The 22,155-nt window shown below is 59.1% G+C and overlaps 2 protein-coding genes and 2 long non-coding RNA genes across 13 annotated transcripts in view; 2 read left to right on the forward strand and 2 right to left on the reverse strand.

The window, feature by feature from the left end:
* The window catches only part of Pip5k1c (phosphatidylinositol-4-phosphate 5-kinase type 1 gamma), a 45,105-nt gene extending 34,695 nt beyond the window's left edge, over positions 1-10,410 (forward strand). For 7 of the 9 annotated variants that reach the window (XM_004865854.4, XM_087201351.1, XM_013065929.3 and 4 more), the window contains 9 exons: positions 430-514; positions 796-957; positions 1,669-1,807; positions 1,940-1,972; positions 2,243-2,344; positions 3,996-4,119; positions 4,849-4,926; positions 7,689-7,769; positions 7,983-10,410. In XM_004865854.4, the coding sequence (XP_004865911.2) occupies positions 430-514; positions 796-957; positions 1,669-1,807; positions 1,940-1,972; positions 2,243-2,344; positions 3,996-4,119; positions 4,849-4,926; positions 7,689-7,769; positions 7,983-7,985 (807 nt within the window). In that variant the 3' untranslated portion in view covers positions 7,986-10,410. The remainder of the gene's footprint in view (positions 1-429; positions 515-795; positions 958-1,668; positions 1,808-1,939; positions 1,973-2,242; positions 2,345-3,995; positions 4,120-4,848; positions 4,927-7,688; positions 7,770-7,982) is intronic. The other 2 variants (XM_013065930.3, XM_004865857.4) reach the window with 2 other exon arrangements.
* On the reverse strand, positions 9,637-11,470 carry LOC147821188 (uncharacterized). Its single transcript, XR_015447458.1, has 2 exons — positions 11,370-11,470; positions 9,637-11,129 (listed from the first exon to the last, which is right to left on the reverse strand). It is a non-coding gene; the product is annotated as an uncharacterized LOC147821188 (long non-coding RNA).
* A 195-nt stretch (positions 11,471-11,665) lies between these two features.
* Positions 11,666-21,401, forward strand: Cactin (cactin, spliceosome C complex subunit). 2 transcript variants are annotated; one of them, XM_004865848.4, is made up of 10 exons: positions 11,666-11,962; positions 14,257-14,728; positions 16,873-16,968; positions 17,300-17,445; positions 17,817-17,979; positions 18,109-18,223; positions 18,773-18,965; positions 19,339-19,461; positions 19,534-19,814; positions 20,209-21,401. In XM_004865848.4, the coding sequence occupies exons 1-10, from the start codon at positions 11,802-11,804 to the stop codon at positions 20,697-20,699; spliced, it is 2,241 nt and encodes a 746-aa protein (XP_004865905.1). In that variant the 5' UTR covers positions 11,666-11,801; the 3' UTR covers positions 20,700-21,401. The 2 variants fall into 2 exon arrangements, with proteins under 2 accessions (XP_004865905.1, XP_087057474.1); XM_087201348.1 differs by lacking the exon at positions 11,666-11,962 and adding an exon at positions 11,986-12,156.
* A 1-nt stretch (position 21,402) lies between these two features.
* Positions 21,403-22,123, reverse strand: LOC101700028 (uncharacterized). The gene is made up of 3 exons (XR_206119.3): positions 21,981-22,123; positions 21,697-21,855; positions 21,403-21,571 (listed from the first exon to the last, which is right to left on the reverse strand). It is a non-coding gene; the product is annotated as an uncharacterized LOC101700028 (long non-coding RNA).
* Positions 22,124-22,155: the final 32 nt, after the last annotated feature.

Here is a 22,155-nt window from a genome sequence, read left to right on the forward strand (position 1 = left end):
GCCCACAGCCCCCACTTCAGACTGATTCATACCAAAAGGCTAAGGATTGCATGCATGGCCACAGGCTATAGAATCCAACAAGGAGGACCCTACCCTCAAAGGGTCCAGGCAGAATCTTCCAGAATATGCATCAAGGTGGTCAAGATGGGGCCGGAGATTTAGCTGTGGTTTCGCCACCTGCTGCGCAAGTGCAAGGACCCAAGTTCGATCCCCGCTACCAAAATAAATAAATAAAAATAAAAAGGGCTGGGGATGGAGCTCAGTGCAAAGCCTTGGGTTCAATCCCAGTACGAAATAAATAAGTAAAATGCACAAAGGTTTATAGTGAAAAGATCCCCCAAGCTTCCAACACAGAGTCTGCCAGTGGCCACTTCAGTCCCCAGAAACTAACAGCCTTCTGTCCCCACACCCTCACCGCTTCTCCTGCAGGACACAGTCTCTGTCCACCGGCCCAGCTTCTACGCTGAACGCTTTTTCAAATTCATGAGCAACACGGTCTTTCGGAAGAACTCCTGTGAGCTGCCAGACCCCCTGGGGTGGGTGGGACTTGGGGGGCCGGGGGCAGGACACCCAGAGCCCCTTGGTCCTGCTGCAGGCCGGGGCGTCCCCCAGAGTCCTGGGCCATGGGGCACCTGCCTCTCGGCAGGTGTCACCCAGGAGCCAAGCCCATTCACCTGGCTGCTACCACCAAGGCCGCTGGGCCCAGAGAGGCTGAGTCACCTACCTGGTTGCGCAGCAGCCAAGGGCAGAGCTCTGAGCCAGTAGAGAGCACAGACCGCCCCTCCTCCCTCACAGCCCTGAAGTCCTCACCGTCCAAGAAGGGGCGCAGTGCCCTCCTGGCTGTCAAGCCCCTGGGGCCCACAGCAGCCTTCTCAGCTAGCCAGATCCCCAGCGAGCGAGAAGATGCACAGTACGACCTTCGGGGGGCCCGCAGCTACCCCACCCTGGAGGATGAAGGTGACTGGGCAGCCGCAGTGGGGCTCACAGGGCGCAGCCATCTCCTTCTGAGGGTCTACAGATGAAGTAGTGAGCTGCAGGGAAAACCAGGATGGGGGTGCCAGGCCCACAGGGGCAAACTTCATGGAAGGTCTGATGCTCCACCCAGGAACCCTGCCAGGGTCAAGGATTCCAGGCAGGGGAGAGCTAATGGCATCCTGGGCAGAGAATATAACCTGTGCAAAGGTCCTGGGGCAGGCCCCAGCCTGGTGGGAGAGGCAGAGCAAGCCAGGCAGGAGACTGCTCTCAAGGGCAGGCAGACTGGTGGGTCCTGCAGAACCCTGTAAGCTCCCCGCAAAAGCTCCCGAAAAGTCTTGTATAAGGGGGAGATTCATCCCAATTCTCTGGGAGGATGAGGCTGGAGGATCACAAGTTCGAGCTCAGCCTGGACAGTTGAGCAAGTTAGCAAGATCTTGGCTCAAAAATTAAAAAGGGCCAGGGATCTAGCTCAGTGCAAAGGCCCAGTACTGAAGAACAAAAGCAAAGAGAAAACCAGGAAATTCAACCCTGTCATGCATCTGGAGGCCCAAGTGGGAGGTGGAGCATCCCGGGTTGGGTTAGGGTGCCCAGGGTGGGGCCCTGGCTCAGCCCCACAGAAGGTAGAGCTGCTGGGTGGGTGTGTGGGACAGAAGGGTGGCAGCTCCGTGAGCTGCCTGCCACCTCCCCACACAGGGCGGCCCGACCTCCTGCCCTGCACTCCACCTTCCTTTGAAGAAGCCACCACCGCCTCCATAGCCACGACCCTGTCATCCACCTCCCTCTCCATCCCTGAGCGGTCCCCTTCTGAGTCCTCAGAGCAGCCTCGGTACAGGTGGGTGGGGCTGTGGTGGGCAGGTGGGTGGGGCAGGCTGGTGGGAGGGGCCTTAGGGGAGCAGTGGGAGGGGCCTCCGAGTGGACCTTGGGCCACAGTCGGTCAGGTTTCCCCTTTGCCGTCTTTCCACAGGCGGCGCACACAGTCGTCCGGACAGGATGGCCGGTGAGACCCTAGTCCGGTCCCCTCACCCTCTGCATGTCCAGCCCGTCTGTGGTGTTGTGACCCTCCTTTGCTGGGGCACTGGGTCCTGACGTAGAGTAGGTGCCCTGCTGGTCCGGGAGCTGGCAGGGCTCCATGCATAGCCCCTGAGCCTGCTGTGCCCCAGGCCCTGCCAGGCACCAGGACTCCCACCGGGGCTGGAAGTGGACATGGGGCTCAGTTCCACATTACCCCTGGGCATGGGGGACTGAGGCGCGGCTTGGTTGCTGACAGGCCCCAGGAGGAGCCACACGTGGAGGAAGACCTGCAGCAGATTACTGTGCAGGTGGAGCCCACATGCAGCGTGGAGATCGTGGTCCCCAAGGAGGACCCAGGGTGAGCTGCACGGGGAGGCCAGTGATTTGCTTCTTGTTCCTTCTCTGATCTGAGGCGGTGGTTCTCAGACTTGGTGTTTCTGCTCTCAGGGGACATTGGGGGATATCGGAGGACTTTTGAGGTTGTCATGTAAGGGAGCTCCTGGCCAGGGCCGCTGCTCAGCACCTGCAGTGCCCAGAACGCCCCCCAGAGGACAACCTGGTTTCAGTGCCCACAGTCCTGGCAGGGAGGGACCATGGGCGAAGGGCTGCCCAGAAGTCTTTGAGCCACACATTCAATCAAGCATTTTTATGTTCACCTTTTTAGTATTTATAATTTTAATGAGCTTTGATATGAAAAGAGCCTAAACAGACATTTTGTTTTCATTTGGTTTGGTTATTGCAGGGTGCCGTGGTGCACACGCACCTGTAATTCCAGGCTGGGCAGCTTACTGAGCTCTTGTCTCAAAAAACAAATACAAAGCGGCCGGGGATTTAGCTCAGTGGTTCTGGCGCCTGCCTCGCAAGCTGAGGACCCGAGTTCAATCCCTGGTACCAAAAAAAACACAAAACAAAAACAAATACAAAGGACTGGGGAGCAGCTCAGGAAGCTCAGACGTGGGTGGCCTGTGTGAGGTCACGGATTGAATCCTCAGTACTAAAAAACCAACAACCAAAAAATAACACTGCTACTTTTGTTTTTGGTTTTTTGGGGGCTTTGGAGGTTTTTTTTAGGGGGGGCTTTTTTGGGTTTTTTGATTCCAGGGATCGAACACAGGACCTTGAGCTTGCAAGGCGGCACATATGATATTTTTTAAATAAAGTTTTTATGATCAAATAGAAAATCTTATTTTTGTTTTGTTTTGTTTTTGTTTTTAAGATAAGGTCTTGCTATGTAGCCCAGGCTGTCCTCCAACTCATGGTGACCCTCCTGCCTCAGCCTCCCCAGTGCTGGGCTTACAGGCGTGCACCACCATGTCTGGCCAAAATCCATTGTTTTAACTGTGCAGGGACTTAAGGAAAAAAATATATAGCCTATTTCTCTCCAGACCTGTTACGTCTGACTGCTCCGTTGTTATTGAGTCTCTTCTTTCTTTACTAGTTTTTCATCTGTCATGTGTTTGTAATTCTTTTTTTGTTGTTTTTTTGTTTGTTTTGGTGCCAGGGATCGATGTGTTTGTAATTCTTGAATTGTGCTATTATCAAATTCTTTTTTTTTGATACCAGGGATCGAACTCAGGACCTTGCACTTGCGAGGCAGGCGCCGGAATCACTGAGCTAAATCCCCAGCATCAAATTCTTCTTGACTTTATAGTTTTTGCTTTTTTTTTTTTCTGTACAATACTAAGGATTGGCCCCAGCTTCTCACAGAGCCCCAGCCCCAGCCCTTCTTATTTTCATTTTGACAGGGCCTTGCTAAATCACTGAGTTCCCCAGGCTGGGCTGGAGCTTGCCATCCTCCTGCCTCAGCCTCCCAGAGTGCTGGGCTGACAGGCATGCACCACTGCGTTCAGCTTTGTCTGGGTCTTTTGTCTCCTCAATGATGATGACATTTTGCAGTCCCTTCCGAGGCTCCAGAGGTCCAGGAAGGAGCAGGGCAGATGGGGTCAGGGCTGGGTGGCCGGGTGTGGTCCAGAACCACCCAGGATCCCACATCTGTCCCATGTTCCCAGGGTGGAGGCCTGCCCAGCGGGGGCCTCTGCATCCACCGCGGAAGCAGAAACCACCAGCCAGGCCTCAGAGCCCGCCAGCCAGGCCTCGGATGAGGAGGACGTGCCCGCCACTGACATCTACTTTGTAAGTCCCCAGGTCCCACGGAGCCGCAGCAGCCACGCACTTGAGACCCATTCTTCACCCACACTGAGCTCACATACACTCACACCAGCGAACTCCGTCCAAGCACACAGGGCAGCGTGGCTCCATGTCCCCTTCCCAGGCTGGGCCACCCCACCATCATCCTCAGCCCCTCAGCCCTGCTGGGCAGTCAGAGGGCCACGCCCTTGGTGGCCAAGAAAGGGCGAGAGTCTTCTCCCTTGGGGTGCGCCAGGCCAGATGGGCTCTGTCCCCGAGGAGAGCAAGGGCCCCCGTGCAGGCATCTCAGTCAGAGGCCGAAGACCGAGTCCAGTGACCCCAGCCTTGGGTCCTGGGGCCAGCACAGTGCTGCCCACTTGGGATCCGACTGCCCAGTTGGAATGGGCAGTTCCTGGGCTCTCATTGTCATCTGGGGGTGGCCCGGGCACCCAGCCTCGCACCCTTTCCTCACTAACACCCCGCTTTGTCTCGGAGCCGCACTGCCTGCCCTGGGCCCCAAGTCCCTGCTGGCCCCGGAGAAGGAAGGGCTTGGGTGTGGTCTCCGTCTGTGGATGGTGAGGGGCAGCCAGGGCCGTGCGTCCCCAGGCCTGGTGGGCTGCAGAGCAGGTCCCCCGCGTGCCGTCCTATCTCTGCTTCCGCCATCGCTTGTCCCCGCCTGCTGTTGCCCCCCCACCTCAGCCTCTGCTCTCTTCTTCCTCCGGCCCCGCCGCCCAGCTCGCCGATGGGAGGTACTGGATTTACTCCCCCCGCCATCGCCGTCTGCGGGCCGTGACGCTGAGCTCCTCGGGGACTGTAAGTGACTGCAGCCGGCCCTCTGGGGAGAAGGGGCCCTGCCCTCCTCTGGGCAGCAGGGAGCTGCAGGTCCCCAGCCCGAGACACGGTGTCCAGTGTCCCGTTCTGTCCTCAGAGGACTTTGGGGAGACGAGGACGGTGGTGAAGTCATGGGGCCGTCACTGACCCCAGGGTCCAGTGGACACTCGCTGTGTTGGGCGCTGTTGTCAGGCCAGCCTGTGATGCATGCGGCAGGGTCGGCCCTGACCCCAGCTGCCCGCCATACCTGTCTCAGCCCTCCATGCCACTGCTTGCCTGGCCTACTGTCCCGGCTTTACCCCAAACACGGCTCACAGGCAGCAGCAGAGCTGAGCTTTTCACGGGGACCACCAGGACCCCCCAGGTGGAGAAGCTGAGACCTCAGTCCGCAGGGAGCCTGTGAGAACACAGGGCTCAGATAAAATCCAAGTCCCCTAGGCAGGCACACCTGTCGTCCCAGATACTCAGGAGGCTGAGGCAGGAGGATCTTGAATTCAACTCAAGGCCAGCCTGGGCAACTTAGGGAGACTTTTCTCTCAGAAAATAAAAGGGCTAGGGCTGTGGCTCAGTGGTGAGCATTTGCCTAGCGTTGGATTCAGCCCTAGTAACCATGTGGAAAAAAAAATGGTCAGGAGTTTTTCAGTAGCTCAACAGCAAACTATTGAATAGACACCCACCCAGTATGCAGGGGATACCACAAGGAAATCGGGTGGTTGTGATATTATGGGTGTCGTCATTTTGCCCAGCCAACAAGGGGCCCAGAGAAGCGGAATAACCTGCCCAGAGCCGCACAGCACTCACAGCTGGGCCAGGGCACCAACTGGAAGCAAATGTCTGTTTTTCAGATGGAGCCCTTAGATGCACCCCTTCCACTCCCTGACCCATCAGCAAACCTCTCTGGGTGTCACCATGTGCCAAGCATCATGAAGCGACCCCAAGAGGCAGAGGCCATGTCCCAGCGCCTCTGGTCACCACCTGCCTGGCAGGACATGAGCTGGGGAAGCTGCAGTCTGGGGCAGCTCTGGCTGGCAGCCGGATAAAGCCAGGGACTGGAGTGGTTTGCAGAGGCCTACATTTGGGGTGCTCTTAGTGGAGGGCGCAGCAGGAGTAAAAGTTTGAACCAGGCATGATGGTGCCCACCTGTAAACCATGCACTCTGAAAAGCTGAAGCAGGAAGATCACCAGTTTAAGCCCAGCTTGTGCAACCGAGAGACTTAGTGAGACCCTGTCCCAAAATAAAAATGAAAAAAGGGCTGAGCGTGTAGCACAGTGCGAAGGCCCTGGGCTCAGTCCTCAGTGCCACTAAAAGAGAAACAACGGTCAGCAGAAGCACAGGAGGGAAGGAGGGGCAGCTGCCAGAGGCCTCGTGTCTGGGAAGGATGAGCTGTGGCCTGGCATGCAGGCACCCAGGGCCTGCCCCTGGCCCAGTCGGCAGCCGAGGACCTCTTCTGTCCTCTGCTCCTGAGGTCAGGGAACAGCCTGCTTGTTCCGCCTTCTCTAACGTGCCTGAAGAAAGCGTCCAGTGGTCAGTGGTCCCTAGCCAGGAGCAGCGATGGGTACTTCTGAGGTGACCCCTCCCCCAGGGCTAGCTCTTTGGGTTTTTGGTGGGGTCCCCCACTGGGCTGCTTGTTTCCGAGCCCACCCTCACCTGACTGAGGTCAGAGCTGGGTCCCTAGGGCCCTGGGGAGGCAGGAAGCTGTTTTGCCTTCGGAAGTCAGGGTTTCGTGTGGCCTCTGGGTCCAGGGCTGAGGGCTCCCCTCAGCTGCAGCCTCCTCAGCGCCTATGTGTGGTGGCCCTGATGGCTCCCTCAGGACCCCGCAGGAGCCACAGATGGAACTGGAGGGCTTGAGGAAGGGGTTTGTGGCCCGAGGGTCTTTGAGCTGGGGGACGGGTGAGCCCAGGGCCTGGCCAATCAGGGAGGGCAGAGGCTGGCGACTAGGACAGCGCCCAGACGGTCCGGGCTTGGAGTTGGGGAGCAGTAGACCTGGCAGCCAATGGACGGCGCTGTCAGGCTGGCTGGGGACACCTTCTGTTGTGGCCATGATGAGTTTAGGTGCCAAGGGACACCAGGTGCACGCGGCCCAGTCCCGTGTATCTTCAGACCTGGCACTATGCACCAGGGGGGCCTGGGAAGCCGGGGGTGACGAAAAGGCCTGGGAAAAGAGAAGGTGGCGAGATCGGGGGTCAACTGAGCCACTGGGGAGCCCCCAGCAGTCTGAAGGGACATTGGAAATGGGAGCAGCAGGCCCCTCCCCAAACCTGAGCCTGCCTGTGCGCTCCTGTGCCAGGCTAGGTGGCCCTGCAGGGGCCCAGTGCGGTCTGTCCCTGGAAGGTGCCCTGCGCTCGAGGAAGAAGGCTCGGGTGGACACCACGGGGACCACGGCCAGGAAATGTGGCGGTGCCCTGACTGCCCAGGGCCCCCGTGGAGGTCCCAGAGCCCGTGTGGGACGCTGGGGAGGAGCTGGTCTGGAAGGACTTGGGGGACGGGGAGGAAGAGGTCCAGGCTGCAGCACCCTGCCCTCCCCTCCGCCCTCCTCCCGGTCCCCGCTGTCCCTGAGCCTTGACTAACACTTCCTGCTGCCCACCGCCTGCCAGCCGAGGATGTGGGGGCTGGGGCAGGCGCACTTGTCCAAGGGGGTCCGCCTCTTTTATTTTCTCCTGTTTCTTCCTTCCTCCTCCTGTGCCTGTCTCTGCCTCCGCTCACCCTCTCTTCTTCCGCGCCCCCTGCACGTGCCTGCCCACAGCCCACCGACGACAGGAGCTGGGTGTACTCCCCGCTCCACTATAGCACGCAGCCCCAGCCCTCCGACGGCGAGAGTGACACAGTGAGTCCCCTGGGGGCCAGGGAATCCAGACAGATGGGGAAACAGGCTGGGGCGGGAGGGTGAGGCTCGCTGATGTCCAGATGGCCCTGCCATAAGTATCTCGGGCCTGTGTCGTCCCCGAGGCCAGGCAGCTCTGAGGTCAAGGGCAGCCCCAGGTGGGGGGGTCCTCACCCGGGTCCTCGAACGCCCTCACCACCCCCTTTCTTTTTGCAGTAATTTCTATGCAGTCCCCCACCTGGGACCAAGCGCCCGCCACCACCTCAGCCGCTTCCCAGAGGCGCTGCCTGCCCAGCTGAGGCCCAGAGCTCGGGGACATGCCGCCCTGCGGCCAACCCCAGCCAACCTTGTCCTCGTCCTGCCCCTGATGGATGCCACCGGCCGAGCCCCTCCCCACCCCGATGCTCCGCAGGCCACGCAGCGACCCTGGGCCGCCCGCACTGCACCCACCAGACAGCAACCTTCCGGAGCGTCCTGTCCTGTATTTATTTTGGGTCCTTATTCTTTGCACAGACAGAGGCAAGTGGTGCTTTTTAGGGGAAAAGAGACAAACCGGAAAAGGAAGACACTCCACACCACCGCACTTTGGTCCTTTGCCTCCACTGCATGTGTCCCACAGGGACGAGGCCATTCCTTGGGACCTGGGCTGCTCGGGCCTGGCTGCCCAGGTGAGGCTCACACTCCAGGACAGGCCCCCAGGTGCCTCTTCCTGCTGTCTCGCTGTCCTCTGTGCTGGGGCTGCCCCTCCCGGCAGCAGATCCTCCCGTGCTTGGCTCAGGTGTGGGGGCCTCAGTGCAGGACGGGCATCCTCAGGAGTGGCCCCCAGTGGCTCAGTGTTGTGGGACATCCCCAGACCCAGGTGCCCGTGAGCAAGAATGCCCAGGTCGTTATATTCCCGCCCCAATGCTGCTGACCCTCCCGCCAGAGCTCAGGGCTGTGGACTTGTCTGCCTCTTCCCAGCATGGTTCTCATGGTTCCCAGAGTCAGAGCCTCTGACTTCCAGAGCGGCTAGGCTGGGCCTTGGGGTGCAGGATCGGAGACCAGGTGTCCTGGGGCGGGCACTTCTGATGCTCAAGCTGCTATCACACGTGACGGCCACCACAGGGCGGGTCCAGGAGCGTTTCCTCTGGGTGTCCCTCTCGTGGCCACACTGTCCAGAGGGTGGGAGAGGGCATGTTGGTGATGGTCCGCAGGCCCTGGCCTCTCGGATCCCCAACACAGAGCCCCATGGGAGGCAGTGGGAGGGGCTTGGAGCTGAAGCCACACCTCCCAGAAGAACAGCATCAGCACCAACCCATCCAGGAATTTGATTTTTTTTAAGCCCTCTGCAAGATGCCAGACAGCTGTCTAGGCCTCTTCTGGTGTCCCTTCTGCAGTGGGGACATAGTGGGGATCTGTCTGCTCTTCCCTGAGCCACCAACAGGAAACCCATATTCCCGCCCAGACCCTCACAGGACCCAGCTGCTGCCGTGGCTCTGAGGATCTATCCCAGGGAGCCCGATTGGGGTCCCCAGCCCCAGAAAGGGTTTGTCCAGGCCCCAGAGACAGCTGCAGCATCACCTTGCCCAGGCCCCCAAGGACATGGTCCCACTGCAGAAGGTGGAGTCTGGAAGTCAGCACTGTCGAGAAAGAAAATGGTTTGTGTGGCCCCCAGTGAGTCACAGCCTGTATACAGCACTGGGGGCCGGCGAAATCTTGCAGCCCTCTTGGCTGGATGTCCCAACATTCCCATTTTTGTGTTAATCCCCAGAGGCCCTGTGGGGATCCACATCATGTGGGCTGCTTGTTTCATTCCTTTTCAGAGTATCGCAAAAAGGATGCTGAAGTGTCCCCCAGACTGTTTCAAGGGGCCTCACTTGCTTATCATTTCGGGCACAGTGGGCTAGACAGGAGAGACCTATTCATGACATGTGGCAAACTCAAGACTTTCCTCAGACCCCAGGAGGGAGGCCCTGGGTGCACCCGGCTGTCCCCACTCCTGTTAGACTTGTAAATATCCCAATGACCCAGCTCCTTCCTGCCTCACCTCTCCAGACGGCTGCTCTTGCAGACCCTGGACAATGTCCGAATCCCTGTACTGTAAAAATGGAGAGGCATTTTCTTAGACTGGCAAGGTGGAAATTTCCATGTGTCCCCTTCCAGCCTGTCCCCCTCCCCTCAGGCCATCCCAACTGTCCTCATTCACCTCCACACCTGGCTCAGTGCAATACTCCTGTCCCTGCGGGGTCCGTTGCCAGGGTACTGTCGCCACAGCCCCTCTGTCGCCCCCCACCCAGGACGAGCATCCCCTCCACACACACCTCCTCCTCTCCGGTGATTACAAGTTCCATTGCCCAGGCCAGCCCAGTCTCCATGTGGCTGAACCATTTCAGAACAAAAAACTGCAAACTTCGTGTCTTAACCCACTGGGAGTCCCTCATCATCAGTCCCTGTGGTCTGGTGTGTGACAATCCGGAGCATGGCTTCCTGTGGCACCAGTAGCCAGGCCGTGTCCTTCCAGCCCAGACCTGTGGGCGCCCCTGACAGTACAGCTGCCACTGGCCCCACAGAATACCGTATGTGGTCCAGGCCCCACCTGCCTCATTCCCACACACCCCCTCTTTTTACGTTGAAGAGATCTCTAATAAATCGGGTATACACATCAGTTGACTTGGTTTGCCTCTGTGGGTTGGGAGTTGGCAGACTGCCAATATCAGATCGGAAAGAAACCTTTGTGAAATTTATGACAAGAGCCAGGCCTGGTGACACATGCCTGTAATACCAGCACTCTAGGAGGCTGAGGCAGGAAGATAATTTCAAGCCCAGTTGGGAATTTAGGGATTTACCAAGACTCAAAAAGGATTGCGAGTATAGCTCAGTGAGAAGGCCTCAGGTTCAATCTCCTGTACGCCCCTCCCCAGGAAAAAGTTTCAAAACAGCAAGGTGGCACACACCATGTTATTTGGGAGGCAGAAGCTGAGGCAGGATTGCTTGAGTCTGGGATGTCCAGGCCAGCCTGGGCAACACAGTGACAAAAATTAGACCCAAACACGTGAGTATAACAGCCATGACTGTCCAGGTTCCAGTTCAACTCAGGAAACATTTCAAAGCCTCTGATATCCGCAGCCCAGGGGAACAGAGAGCAAGCATCGGCCTCCAAACCCAGGCTGGGTATCCTTAGAACCATGTGATGAAGGTCAGGGCCTTGGGCCAAGGGAGCTCAGGGTCTGCAGTCCTGCAGCCAGTCCCCGATGATCTCTGCTGCTCAAGTCTTCTCCGACCTCTCCCAGATATCCACGTGACAAATCCCAGCTCCACATACCTCATTGTGGGGCAGAAGAGGGGTGGTAGTGACTTATCCTCTCCTGGCCTCAGTTTCTCCATCTATAAAATGGGTTGGTGGGGAAATTAGGGAGCGATCCCAGGTTTTTAAAAGTTTAACCTGTGAGATGCACAGGTATTTACTGGCAGGTGATAGGGCATGATAACACAGACCAGCATCTAAAGCACCGTATCCCTTCCCTCTTTACCGCAGTCTAGACTGGAGCCCGCCCAATTAAATTGGTTTCCCTCTTTCCCCTGACCTGGCTTTCCCTAGACACGCCTCCCTTAGCCACGCCCTACTTGCTCACGCCTCCTCAGTTCCGCCCACTCGGCTCCTCTTCCCCTACGGACTCGACTCTTCTAAGTTCCGCCTCCTCAGGCCTCGCCCACGCAGTTTCTGGTCGTCTCGGCCACGCCTACTATTTGACTCCGTCTGACGTTCCTCAGGCCTTCTAAGGAGCCAAGACTGGCAGGGGCTGTTTCCAGTACTGCCTGAATAGCGATTCACACCGTCCTGGAGACAACGGTTCAGTAAGAGTCCATCATCCGAGCCATAGTTGCGATGGTGCGGAGCTTTCGGGACTTCGAGTCTCCGCGGACTGGGGCTGCGGGAGGGGCTCGCTCTCCCTGGTCCGGCGCTTTCGGGGCAGCCCTGCACGCGCCGCGGCCAAGGAAGGCCCCCGACGCAGGCCCCGGTTTGTTTGAGTCGGCACCGCCGCTGCCGTCCCGCCGATGGGTCGCGGCACACGCTCGCGTTCGCGATCCGCTGGTCACAGGGGCAGAAGGCGACGGAGCCGGAGCCGAAGTCGTAGCGGCAGCCATGGGCGGCGAAGCCACCGGCGCCGCGAGGATGAGGAGCCCCGCAGGCGGAGGCGAAGGAGCCGGGAGCGCAGGTGGGACCGCTGCGGGGCCATCGCTGGGGGTGGGACTCCCGTCTCGGGGATTCCGGGCCTAGGGGATCTGGGAGATGCCCATCCGTACGACGTAGTCAGGGAGGCCTTCCTGGAGAAGTGTGTGTGTGAGCTCGAGTTAGGATTAACCAGACAGCGAAAGGAATGGCACCGGAGAGGACGGTACACATCTCCAGGTAGTAGGTGGCCACCTGATGGAAAGCGTAGCGGGAAAGTGAATAGATCCGAAAGGGACTTTGGAAGCAGAGGTGACAACCGTTGCTGGAGAGATCTGAAAGGACTGCGTATGATGACAAGTGACAGGAGTCACAGCTGACTCCTGTGAGCTTGGTCTCAGCTTCCCCAGGGTCCGCAGTCCTGTCTTCCGGTGATGGAGCATCTGGCCAGACTTGACTTGAGTCCTTTTAGTGCCCTCTCCCAATCCCAGCACACTGACTTCCAAACGTGGGTCCCATTCTGACTTAACCCCGCTGTGGCTTATACTTCAGCCAGCCCTGCCCGACTGTCGCTCAAGTTAACCCAGCTCTGTCCTCAAGGTCTCCGTGGGGCTTGACCAGCTGCTCTTCATAGCATAGCCAGGGTCTCTAGTAAAGCACGGCTGAGTGCCTCTCCGTTCCACTACATGACTTTCCCTTTGAGTCTGGTAAGGTCATTGCTGCCCCAAGAATTGCAGGAAGGTGAGAATAGCAGGAGGCACTTGAGAAAGACATGGTTTAAACAGGCTCGGCAAACTACAGCCCATGAAGTAAAAGTGGTTTTACTTTTTTTTCTTGGAGGGGGAGGCAGTGTGGGGATTGACCCAGGGCTTTTGTATTGAGCTACACCCCCAGCCCTTTTTCTGTTTTTTATTTTGAGGCTGGGTCTCTCTAAGTTCCCCCGGGGCTGGCCTCAAACTCTTGATCCTCCCACCTCAGCCTACCAAGTAGCTGGAATTACAGACATGTGCCACCACCACACCTGGCTAGATTTTACAATTGTAAGTAGTGGGGAGGAATCCAAAAAAGTTATGTATTTCATGATACATGAGAATTATATGGAATTTAGCACCCAGACATTTTAGTGTCCCAAAATGAAGTTTTATTGGAGTACAGCCATGTTTATTTGCTCACATAGTGACTAGCTGGCTTTGTGCTATGGCAGGAAAGTTGAGTGGTTGTGTTATGTATATACTCTATGGCCCTCTGAGCTCTTTTATTCTGCGAGATATTTACTACCACCTGGCATGGTGATGCACACCTGTACCAGCACTCAGGAGGCTGAGGCAGGAGGATCACTGCAAGTTCAAGGCCAGTCAGGGCTACATAGCCAGACCCTGTCTCAAAAAACAATTTTGCTGCCTGGCCCTTATAGAAAGCACAGACTGCAGGTGGAGCTCAGAGATCTTCCTGCCTTCACCTCCCCAGTAATGAATAGGCATGCATCACTATGCCCAGCAATATGTGCTGTTTTTTGTCTTTGAATGATTTCCAGTGTAGCCATATTAGGTAATGTAATTAGATTCAGTATTGTTTATAAAAATTTGATCAAGTTTATAGTCAATATTTAAGGGCTCCAAAGTAAACTGACTTTCGTAGCTTAGATTTTTGTACATAAGCCAAATAGAGCACTTAGGAAAATACTTGGTGGTGATCATCCATGCTCAGAAAACTAGAAACCTTAAAGAATCCATCTCTAGGGGCTCAAGTATCACTGCCTGCTCTTTGCTCCTACCTTTTCACTCTAGCTAACTCTTGACCTTCTTTGGGGCAGTCAGAATGCCACTTCCGCCAGGTAGCCGGCTGTGGACACCTTGGGTGTACCCAGGTCTTTGGCGCCTACTCTTTTGGCTCCTGTGCCCCCGCCCAGCTCGCCCTCCTCTCCCCTTCTTCCTTCCTTAGCCTTCTTACAGGAGGCCTTCAGCAAACAAATTCCTGCCTCAGGGCCTTTGCACCTGCTGTTCCTTCTGCCTGGGATCCACTTGCCCAGATGGTCCCTAGGTTCCTCCCCCACTTCCTGCAACCCGTGCTCCTGGTGACCTCCTCAGAGAGGCCCCCACTGAGCTCTCTGCCATGCAGGGCCATCCCGTCATCCTCACTGAGCACTTGTGGTTCCTATGGCCTCCCAGTCCTAGACATGCCTCGCATGAGGATGTTTGCGCGTGCATATGTGTGTTCTCAATGGGGAGCTTGAGGAGGCAGGAGTGTCTCCAGAACCTAGGACAGTGCCCACCAGGCAGCAGGCTGGGCAGGCTGAGCGGCAGCAGGCACTCAGCGGACTTTGGCGGGTCCTCTCCCCAGGTCAGATTCGGGGGAGCGGTGGCAGCAGCAGGGAAAGCGAAGCCGGAGTTCCCCTCCATCCCGATGGCACTCCCGGGACCGGGACCGGTCCTCCCCATCAGATTCTGGAGAGGAACAGGTCTGGACCCGCCATGGTCACTGGCGCTCATGGTCTCCGAGATCCTCTGCATCCAGCTCAGCCTCCCCAGGACGCTCACAGAGCCCCAGGCTGACAGCAGCAGCAGCGGCCCTGAGCCAGCAGCAGAGCCTGCAGGAACGGCTGCGGCTGCGAGAGGAGCGGAAGCAGCAGGAGGAGCTGCTCAAGGCCTTCGAGACACCGGAGGAAAAGAGAGCGCGGCGGCTCGCCAAGAAGGAAGCCAAGGAGCGCAAGAAGCGCGAGAAGATGGGCTGGGGCGAGGAGTACATGGGCTACACCAACACCGACAACCCCTTCGGTGACAACAACCTGCTGGGCACCTTCATCTGGAACAAGGTGAGCCTCCGGCGCCCTCCTCCACGGCCCCTTTCCCGCTGGAGCGCGCTGTGCTCTATTGGCGCTGGGGATGGAACCCAGGGCAAAGCCCGAGACACCCTGAGAATGCGTTCTGCTGCTGAGCTGCGCTCCTAGCCCCTAGCAGCAGGAATTTGATTTTTTTTCTTTTCCTTTTGTTTTCTTTTGTGTGTGGGGGGGACTGAGGATGGAACCCAGGGTCTTCAAACTGAGCTTTATTTCCAGCCCTTTTTAAATTTTAAATTTTACCCTTTTTTTAATGGTACTAGGGATCGAACTCAGGACCTTGCACTTGTGAGGCAGGTGTGGTGCCACTGAGCTAAACCCCTGACCCTAAAATTTTTATTTTAAAAGAGGGTCTCACTAAGTTGCCCAAGCTGGGCTTGAACTCACAATCCTCCTGCCTCAGTCTTCCAGTTGAGGTGACAGGTGTGCACTACCAGGCCCAACTTAGTGACATTTTGTCTTCAAAAATTGTTCTTGGTTGGGGCTGGAGATTTAGCTCAGTGGTTTCACCGCCTGCTGCGTAAGCGCAAGAACCCGAGTTCGATCTCCAGTACCTAAGAAAAAAAAAAAAACTTTTCTTGGTGGGTGTGCCAAGCATGCTGTGCCCAGGCCATCCCAGCCTGAGGGTCTTGTCACCCTGCAACACATCCCCTGCCTTCTCCCCTGTCAGCTTTATGGCTGCTGAATGTCACAGTGTGAGCCCTTTCATTCCTGCCTGGAACCAGCCTTCCCCCAGTATGCCTAGAGAAAGGGCTGTTCCTGCCCTGGGCCCCAGGGTGGGCTCTGCAGTGGCAGGTGCCATGTGCCCTCTGTGCATGTCATTCCATCCCGCCTGGTTGCTGCCATCAGCCTTGGCCAAGGCTGAAGCTGGGCCCTGCTGTCTTGCAGCGCTGCCGGCCACCAGGTCTGCGCAGGGCCACTCCCCTCCAGGGGCTGTCATGCTCCTCTCTGGCCTTGGTCCTCCTTGGCTTGTGACAGCCTAGCTCCTCTCTGCCTCTCGTCGTCACATGGCTGTCTCCCTCCACATCTGAATCTTCGTGTGGCCTTCTCTTTTCTGTGCTTGTCCCTGTCACCTCCTGGAAGGTCACTGGCCACTGGGGGAGGAATCTGCTACACCAGGGTGCCCTCTTCACCAGCATTGCAGACTTTCTAGTTGTGTCTCATTCACATCTTCGGCGGAGGTCTGGTCCTCACCTATCACAAGGGTGTGCACCTGGCCTCATGGGGCTGCATGTGGGGGCTGTGATGTCCCCAGCGGGAACCATTGTTGGGAATACAGAGAATGTGTTCTGCCTCAGGGCCCTTGCACCTGCCTGTCCCCTCTGCTCAGGGGGCTGCCTGCTTTGTCCTGCAGGCCTCACCCTCATACCCCTCTTGAGAGCAGCTTCTTGGCCCTTGCTCCTCAGGCCCCCACATCCTTATCAGGGCGCCCCATGTACCTGCTTTGGCAGAGCTCCTGGGTGCTGGCTGCACCGCCACCCCTTCTGGTGAGTTCTGCAGGGGAAGGGCAGGCCACAGAGGGGGTCTCTGTTCCTCTGGACATCAGGGGACCCTTGCACAGCCTCCTGGGGGTCACTGGGAGCCTGGGCGGCCAGTGTGGAGCAGTCGTGACATGGTGTCACAGTGTCTTTGGGACAGAGCTCAGATGCTGCCCCCGTGTGTGGTGTGAGCCTGGGGAGCCAGGCGCCCCTGCCTCCAGTGACCCCAGGCCAGTCAGCATCCCACGCCTACTGCTCCTCGCTGTCCTGCCTCTGCACAAAGTTGGGGACACTGGTGCACTGAGGCTTCACCTCCTGTTGCCACTGCAGCCAGACTTCCTGTGAAGCGGTAGCCCCAGGTCACACAACCCTACCCACGATACAAGGTGGCTGGGGCCAGCCGTTGGAGTCCTGCAGCCTCTCACACATCCCGTTCCTAACACCGGGGACTCTAAGGCAGGGACTCTGAGGCTGACAGGAGAGGACAGGAGAAGACATTGAGCCACGAACAGTCACTCTGTGCAGAAGACACTCCGTTCTTCAGGCCTGGCCTGGCCCGGCCCAGCCCGGCCCGGGCGCCCTGGCCTCCATGTGGGGGTGGCTGGGTGCAGTGGTGCTCATTGCCAAGGTTGCTCTCTGCAGGCCCTAGAGAAGAAGGGGATCAGCCACCTGGAGGAGAAGGAGCTGAAGGAGCGGAACAAGAGGATCCAGGAGGACAATCGGCTGGAGCTGCAGAAGGTAAGCAGCCGGGCGGCCTTGGGAGCTCTTCCGAGACCCAGGTTACATGTGAGGTCCAGCAATCTGGCTTCAGGCATGGCTGTGTCCAGGGGCTCAGACAGTGTCTCCAGGAAACTGTTTCTCTTGCACATGGGCTCTGCTGTCCTCTGCCTTACTCCCAGCCACTCAGGGCTGCAGGGTCTCCAGCGGAAAGGGGATGTCCCACCCCAGGGTCTACCCAGCATCTCAGGCATCGCAGGCTGATGACTGAGGCACAGGGCGGGTGGGCCAGGACAGATGGGCCTGTGTGGCCATCCCGCCATGCCCCCTCCTCACCCCATGTGGCCCTCAGGTGAAGCAGCTGCGGCTGGAACGGGAGCGCGAGAAGGCCATGCGGGAGCAGGAGCTGGAGATGCTGCAGCGGGAGAAGGAGGCGGAGCACTTCAAGACGTGGGAGGAGCAGGAGGACCACTTCCACCTGCAGCAGGCCAAGCTGCGGTTCGCCTGCCCACCCTCCCAGCACCCTCTTTGGGCTGCCCCACCCCCACCCCTTGTCGGCCACTGTCCCCCAGCAGTGGGTGCCCCGGTTACCTCCAAGGCCTCTGCCCACCCAGAGCTAAGGTCCGGCACCTCAGTCGAACTGGGGAGCTGTGGCCGCTGCCTGCTGTGGTCCCCAGTCTGCCCCCACTTCGCTCCCCTGCAGATCCCATGCAGCCCAGACCTGAGTCCCCTCCTGGGCACACCTGGGGGCCCCGCCTTGACCCACCCACCTGTCCCTGCCCCTGGGCCTAGCTGGAGACCATGTGTTGCCCCCCCCCAATTGCCTGCCTCCCCGCTGTTCTGACGCTTCCACCCTGTGTGCCCCACAGCTCCAAGATCCGCATCCGGGATGGGCGGGCGAAGCCCATTGACCTGCTGGCCAAGTACATCAGTGCCGAGGACGATGACCTGGCTGTGGAGATGCATGAGCCCTACACCTTCCTCAACGGGCTCACGGTGGCTGACATGGAGGACCTGCTGGAGGACATCCAGGTGCCTGGCCAGACTGGCCCCACCCCACCTCTCCCTCCCTGTGCTGACTCCGCCCTTCCAAGGCCCCACCCCATCCTGCCCTGCCCCTTCCCAGGCCTGCCCCACCCCTCACCGCCTGGCCCCACCCAGGTGTACATGGAACTGGAGCAGGGCAAGAACGCAGACTTTTGGCGTGACATGACCATCATCACGGAGGATGAGATCTCCAAGCTCCGAAAGCTGGAGGCCTCAGGCAAGGGCCCAGGTAACTGAGCCACACACTGTACTCTTCAGGTCTGGTGGGAGCCCTTGTGGACCACATGGTCCTGCCCAAAGCCAGGGTCCTTGCAGGGCCTGGCACCCTCAACAGGCCTCAGTTTCCCCATCTTTGGTCCCCATGGCCCCTTTCAATGCCTCTCCAGCAAGGTGGAGCCACTAGGGGGCAGCAGGGGCCTTCCTGCCATGGGGCTTGTGAACTGAGGCAGCTGTGGGGGCTGTGGGGGACCCAGGCTCCAGCCCCTGTTTGGGGAACAGTGACCTGGTGGTGCTGGGCTCCCTGTGAGCAGGGCCATCGGGGTGTCTGCCTGGGCCCCCGCTGTGTGAAGCAGATCCTGGCTCAGATCCCAGAGTCCTGGCCTGATGGCCCAGAGAGGTCCCTGTCCACATCCATGTGGCCTCTGCATTCCACGTTTCCTCCCTGAGTGCCCACCCTGTCCCCAGCCAGGGTGCCGTGGCCTTAGCCCACGGAGGGGCAGCCAGCACCGAACACCTGGGGACAGCACCCAGTCGGCCCTGAGCAACCCTGTCCCCACAGGTGAGCGCAGGGAGGGTGTGAATGCCTCAGTCAGCTCCGACGTTCAGTCCGTGTTCAAAGGCAAGACCTACACGCAGCTGCAGGTCATCTTCCAGGGCATCGAGGGCAAGATCCGGGCTGGTGGCCCCAACCTGGACATGGGCTACTGGGAGAGCCTGCTGCAGCAGCTGCGTGCGCACATGGCCAGAGCCAGGTGAGCCCAGGCCACCCCTCCCTGCCTTTGTGAGGCACAGGAAGCCTGGCCCTGCCACCAGCCCATCCCGGGAGCTGTGTACGGATTCCAAGCATGCTTGGCACCGTCTTGTAAACATTGCTGCTGCGCCTGTCCCCAGTTTTATTTTGTAAATGGATGTAAATTTGTCATCACTCTCCAGGCCCTGCCTGTCCTCCCCACCCCACCCCAGCTTTGGCCCTTTGGGTCCTGTCTGCCTGTGACAAACCCAGACGGGGGCCCAAGGGGCCACAGAGCCTCAGGGTCCTGGGGGGAGAATGGAGTCAGAAGAATGTGGGGCACGGGTGCTGGCCCAGCCCCCGAGCAGGGTGTTGTGACCGCTACCCTGTCACAGGCTCCGTGAGCGCCACCAGGATGTGCTGCGGCAAAAGCTGTACAAGCTGAAGCAGGAGCAGGGCGTGGAGAGCGGGCCCCTGTTCCCCATCCTCAAGCAGGAGCCGCCATCCCCCAGCCAGAGGTAGGTGGAAGGACCGGGCTGGGGACCGGTGGCGCCCTCGCCCGTCGCCCCTCACCCCTGCTCTCCCTGTAGCCTGGAGCCTGAGGAGCTGGTGCCGACACCGCCTGGGCCCTCGGCAGAGGACGGCCCCCCGGAGGATGAGGGGGCAGCCGGAGAGGGCGAAGGGGACGGCGATGGCGAGGCGGTGCTCATGGAGGAGGACCTGATCCAGCAGAGCCTGGACGACTACGATGCGGGCCGGTACAGCCCTCGGCTGCTCACGGCACACGAGCTGCCGCTGGATGCGCACGTGCTGGAGCCGGATGAGGACATGCAGCGTCTGCAGCTGTCTCGACAGCAGCTCCAGGTCACCGGTGGGTGACATGGGGGGACTTTGAGGGCGGGGCCAGGAGGGCGTCTTGGAGGGAGTGGGGCTGGGCCCCTGGCCTGGGCCCACCTGCAGGGGGCAGAAGCGTTGCTGGGGTGCATGGGTAGTGCTGCCCAGGAGTCGCTGGGGAGGGGCCGGTTGGACTGGATGAGCCGGACCTCAAGGGGACATATGTGTTGCTGCAGGCAGGGCTGCAAGGGGACAGTGGCCTGGCCCAGAGCTGTGTAGGAAGGGCCCAAGGGGGCGCTGGGGGCAGGACCCAGGGCCAGGCTGGCAAGCCAGGAGGATCCCTGGGGTAGTGAGTTCCCATCCACGAAAGGCCCCAAGGGCAGCACCCCCAGAGCCCCAGGGAGGCTCGGGCTGATGCACTGCCCACGCAGGTGATGCCAGTGAGAGCGCCGAGGACATCTTCTTCCGGCGCGCCAAGGAGGGCATGGGCCAGGACGAGGCGCAGTTCAGCGTGGAGCTGCCGCTGAGCGGCAAGGCCTACCTGTGGGCCGACAAGTACCGGCCGCGCAAGCCTCGCTTCTTCAACCGCGTGCACACTGGCTTCGAGTGGAACAAGTACAACCAGACGCACTACGACTTCGACAACCCGCCACCCAAGATCGTGCAGGGCTACAAGTTCAACATCTTCTACCCCGACCTCATCGACAAGCGCTCCACGCCCGAGTACTTCCTGGAGGCCTGCGCTGACAACAAGGACTTCGCCATCCTGCGCTTCCACGCAGGCCCGCCCTACGAGGACATCGCCTTCAAGATCGTCAACCGAGAGTGGGAGTACTCCCACCGCCACGGCTTCCGCTGCCAGTTCGCCAACGGCATCTTCCAGCTCTGGTTCCACTTCAAGAGATACCGCTACCGCCGGTGATGGTGGGCGCCAGGCCTCAAGGCTGGGGTGGCATTGCCCCCAGCTGGAGCTTCCCGGGGGGCCTGTGTTTCCCTCTGCACCAGACAGGACTTAGCCACAGAACTGACTCTGGACAGTGGAGGAGACAGAGGCAGCCTGGGCATGTGGTGTGTTGAAAGGGACTGTGATATGGAAGGGGGCTGGGCACCTCTCAGCAGGCTTTCCTGTCCAGGTGGCCCAAGAGCTGCCCGCTCACCCTGGGAAGGTGTGGGAGGGCCCAGACCAGGATGCTGGCCAGTTGCCTCAGGACAAGATGGCAGCTCACTGGGGCCGGAAGTGCCCTCCCGGGCCAGGGCGCTACGCCAGGCAGCAGGAGGAGGAGCGCAGGGCCCCGTGTGGGGCATCTGGCCCAGGGCGGGAGGGTGAGGAGACCACATCCAGCCTGGCACCTCCCAGAGTGTCAGTCGGCCAGGACCACACAGGTTCCCATGCACGGTTCCAGCCCGACCCCCCAGCTCCCTCCTGTCACCCTTGGATACAGCGACGTCTGTGTCTGTGTCAGCAGTCTTCAGGGGGCTCTGAAGTGCTACCTCTTAGCTTCCCAGACACCAGCTCTCATGACCGACAGCTCCACCCACACCCTGTCTCATCTGGAAATCATTCAGTCTTGTGTATCCGGAAAACTTTTTAAAGTGGGAATAAAAACCTTGTTTTATTTTCGTTGCTTGGTGTCCAGGAGCAGGCATGTGTTTGTGATGAGTGTTTCACTGTAGAGTCAGTTGGCAGAGAGTGCGGGGCCATAGCACCCACACCCAGCGGCCCCGGCAATGACGTCCTGCATACCATGGCGTCCCTGTCATAGCCGAGGAGCCTTCACACCCACAGTGTGACACCTAAAAATAGTCCGCAGTGCCTCGCGCCACTTGTCTGGCCCCTTTCCCCCATCACTGCTGCTTTCCGAGTGGGAGATATGGTTGTCCCTTCTGGTAGGAAGGACCAGGAGGTCAGAAGTACTCACCTAGGCCACCATGCTCATGGGGACAGTGCTCGGCTATGTCTGAGGACATCTGTGGTGGTCACACTGGGGCTGTTCTTGGCATGGAGTAGGTGAAGCCCAGGGATGCTGCCCTGCACCGTGCAGTGCCCAGATCTGCCCTGAGTGTCTGTGATGCCAAGGCTGAGGAATTGGAATAGAGGTGAGAGTGGGTCCCCCAGCCCAGGTCGCCCACTGTCACCTCCCAACCCTGACTTCCAACACTGAGGAACCTCTGGTGTGGGGCTTCAGGGATGGCAGGGACGTACCTCTGATCAAGGGACGCTCTACACCACAGACCATCCTGGTCCAGAGTGAAGAGTAGGCATGTGTGGCAGCACTTGGACCTATCCGTCCCATCTGTTCCAGCCCGAGCCCGTGGCAGACATTGCTAATCAACCACAGAGCGACAGAGCAGTGCATCCAGGCAGCCTCTACCAGTTG

The sequence above is a fragment of the Heterocephalus glaber genome, unplaced genomic scaffold (genome assembly GCF_053883595.1).
Source record: "Heterocephalus glaber isolate CG9 unplaced genomic scaffold, H.glaber_assembly_v1.0 deba00001760, whole genome shotgun sequence".
Classification (NCBI taxonomy): domain Eukaryota; kingdom Metazoa; phylum Chordata; class Mammalia; order Rodentia; family Bathyergidae; genus Heterocephalus; species Heterocephalus glaber.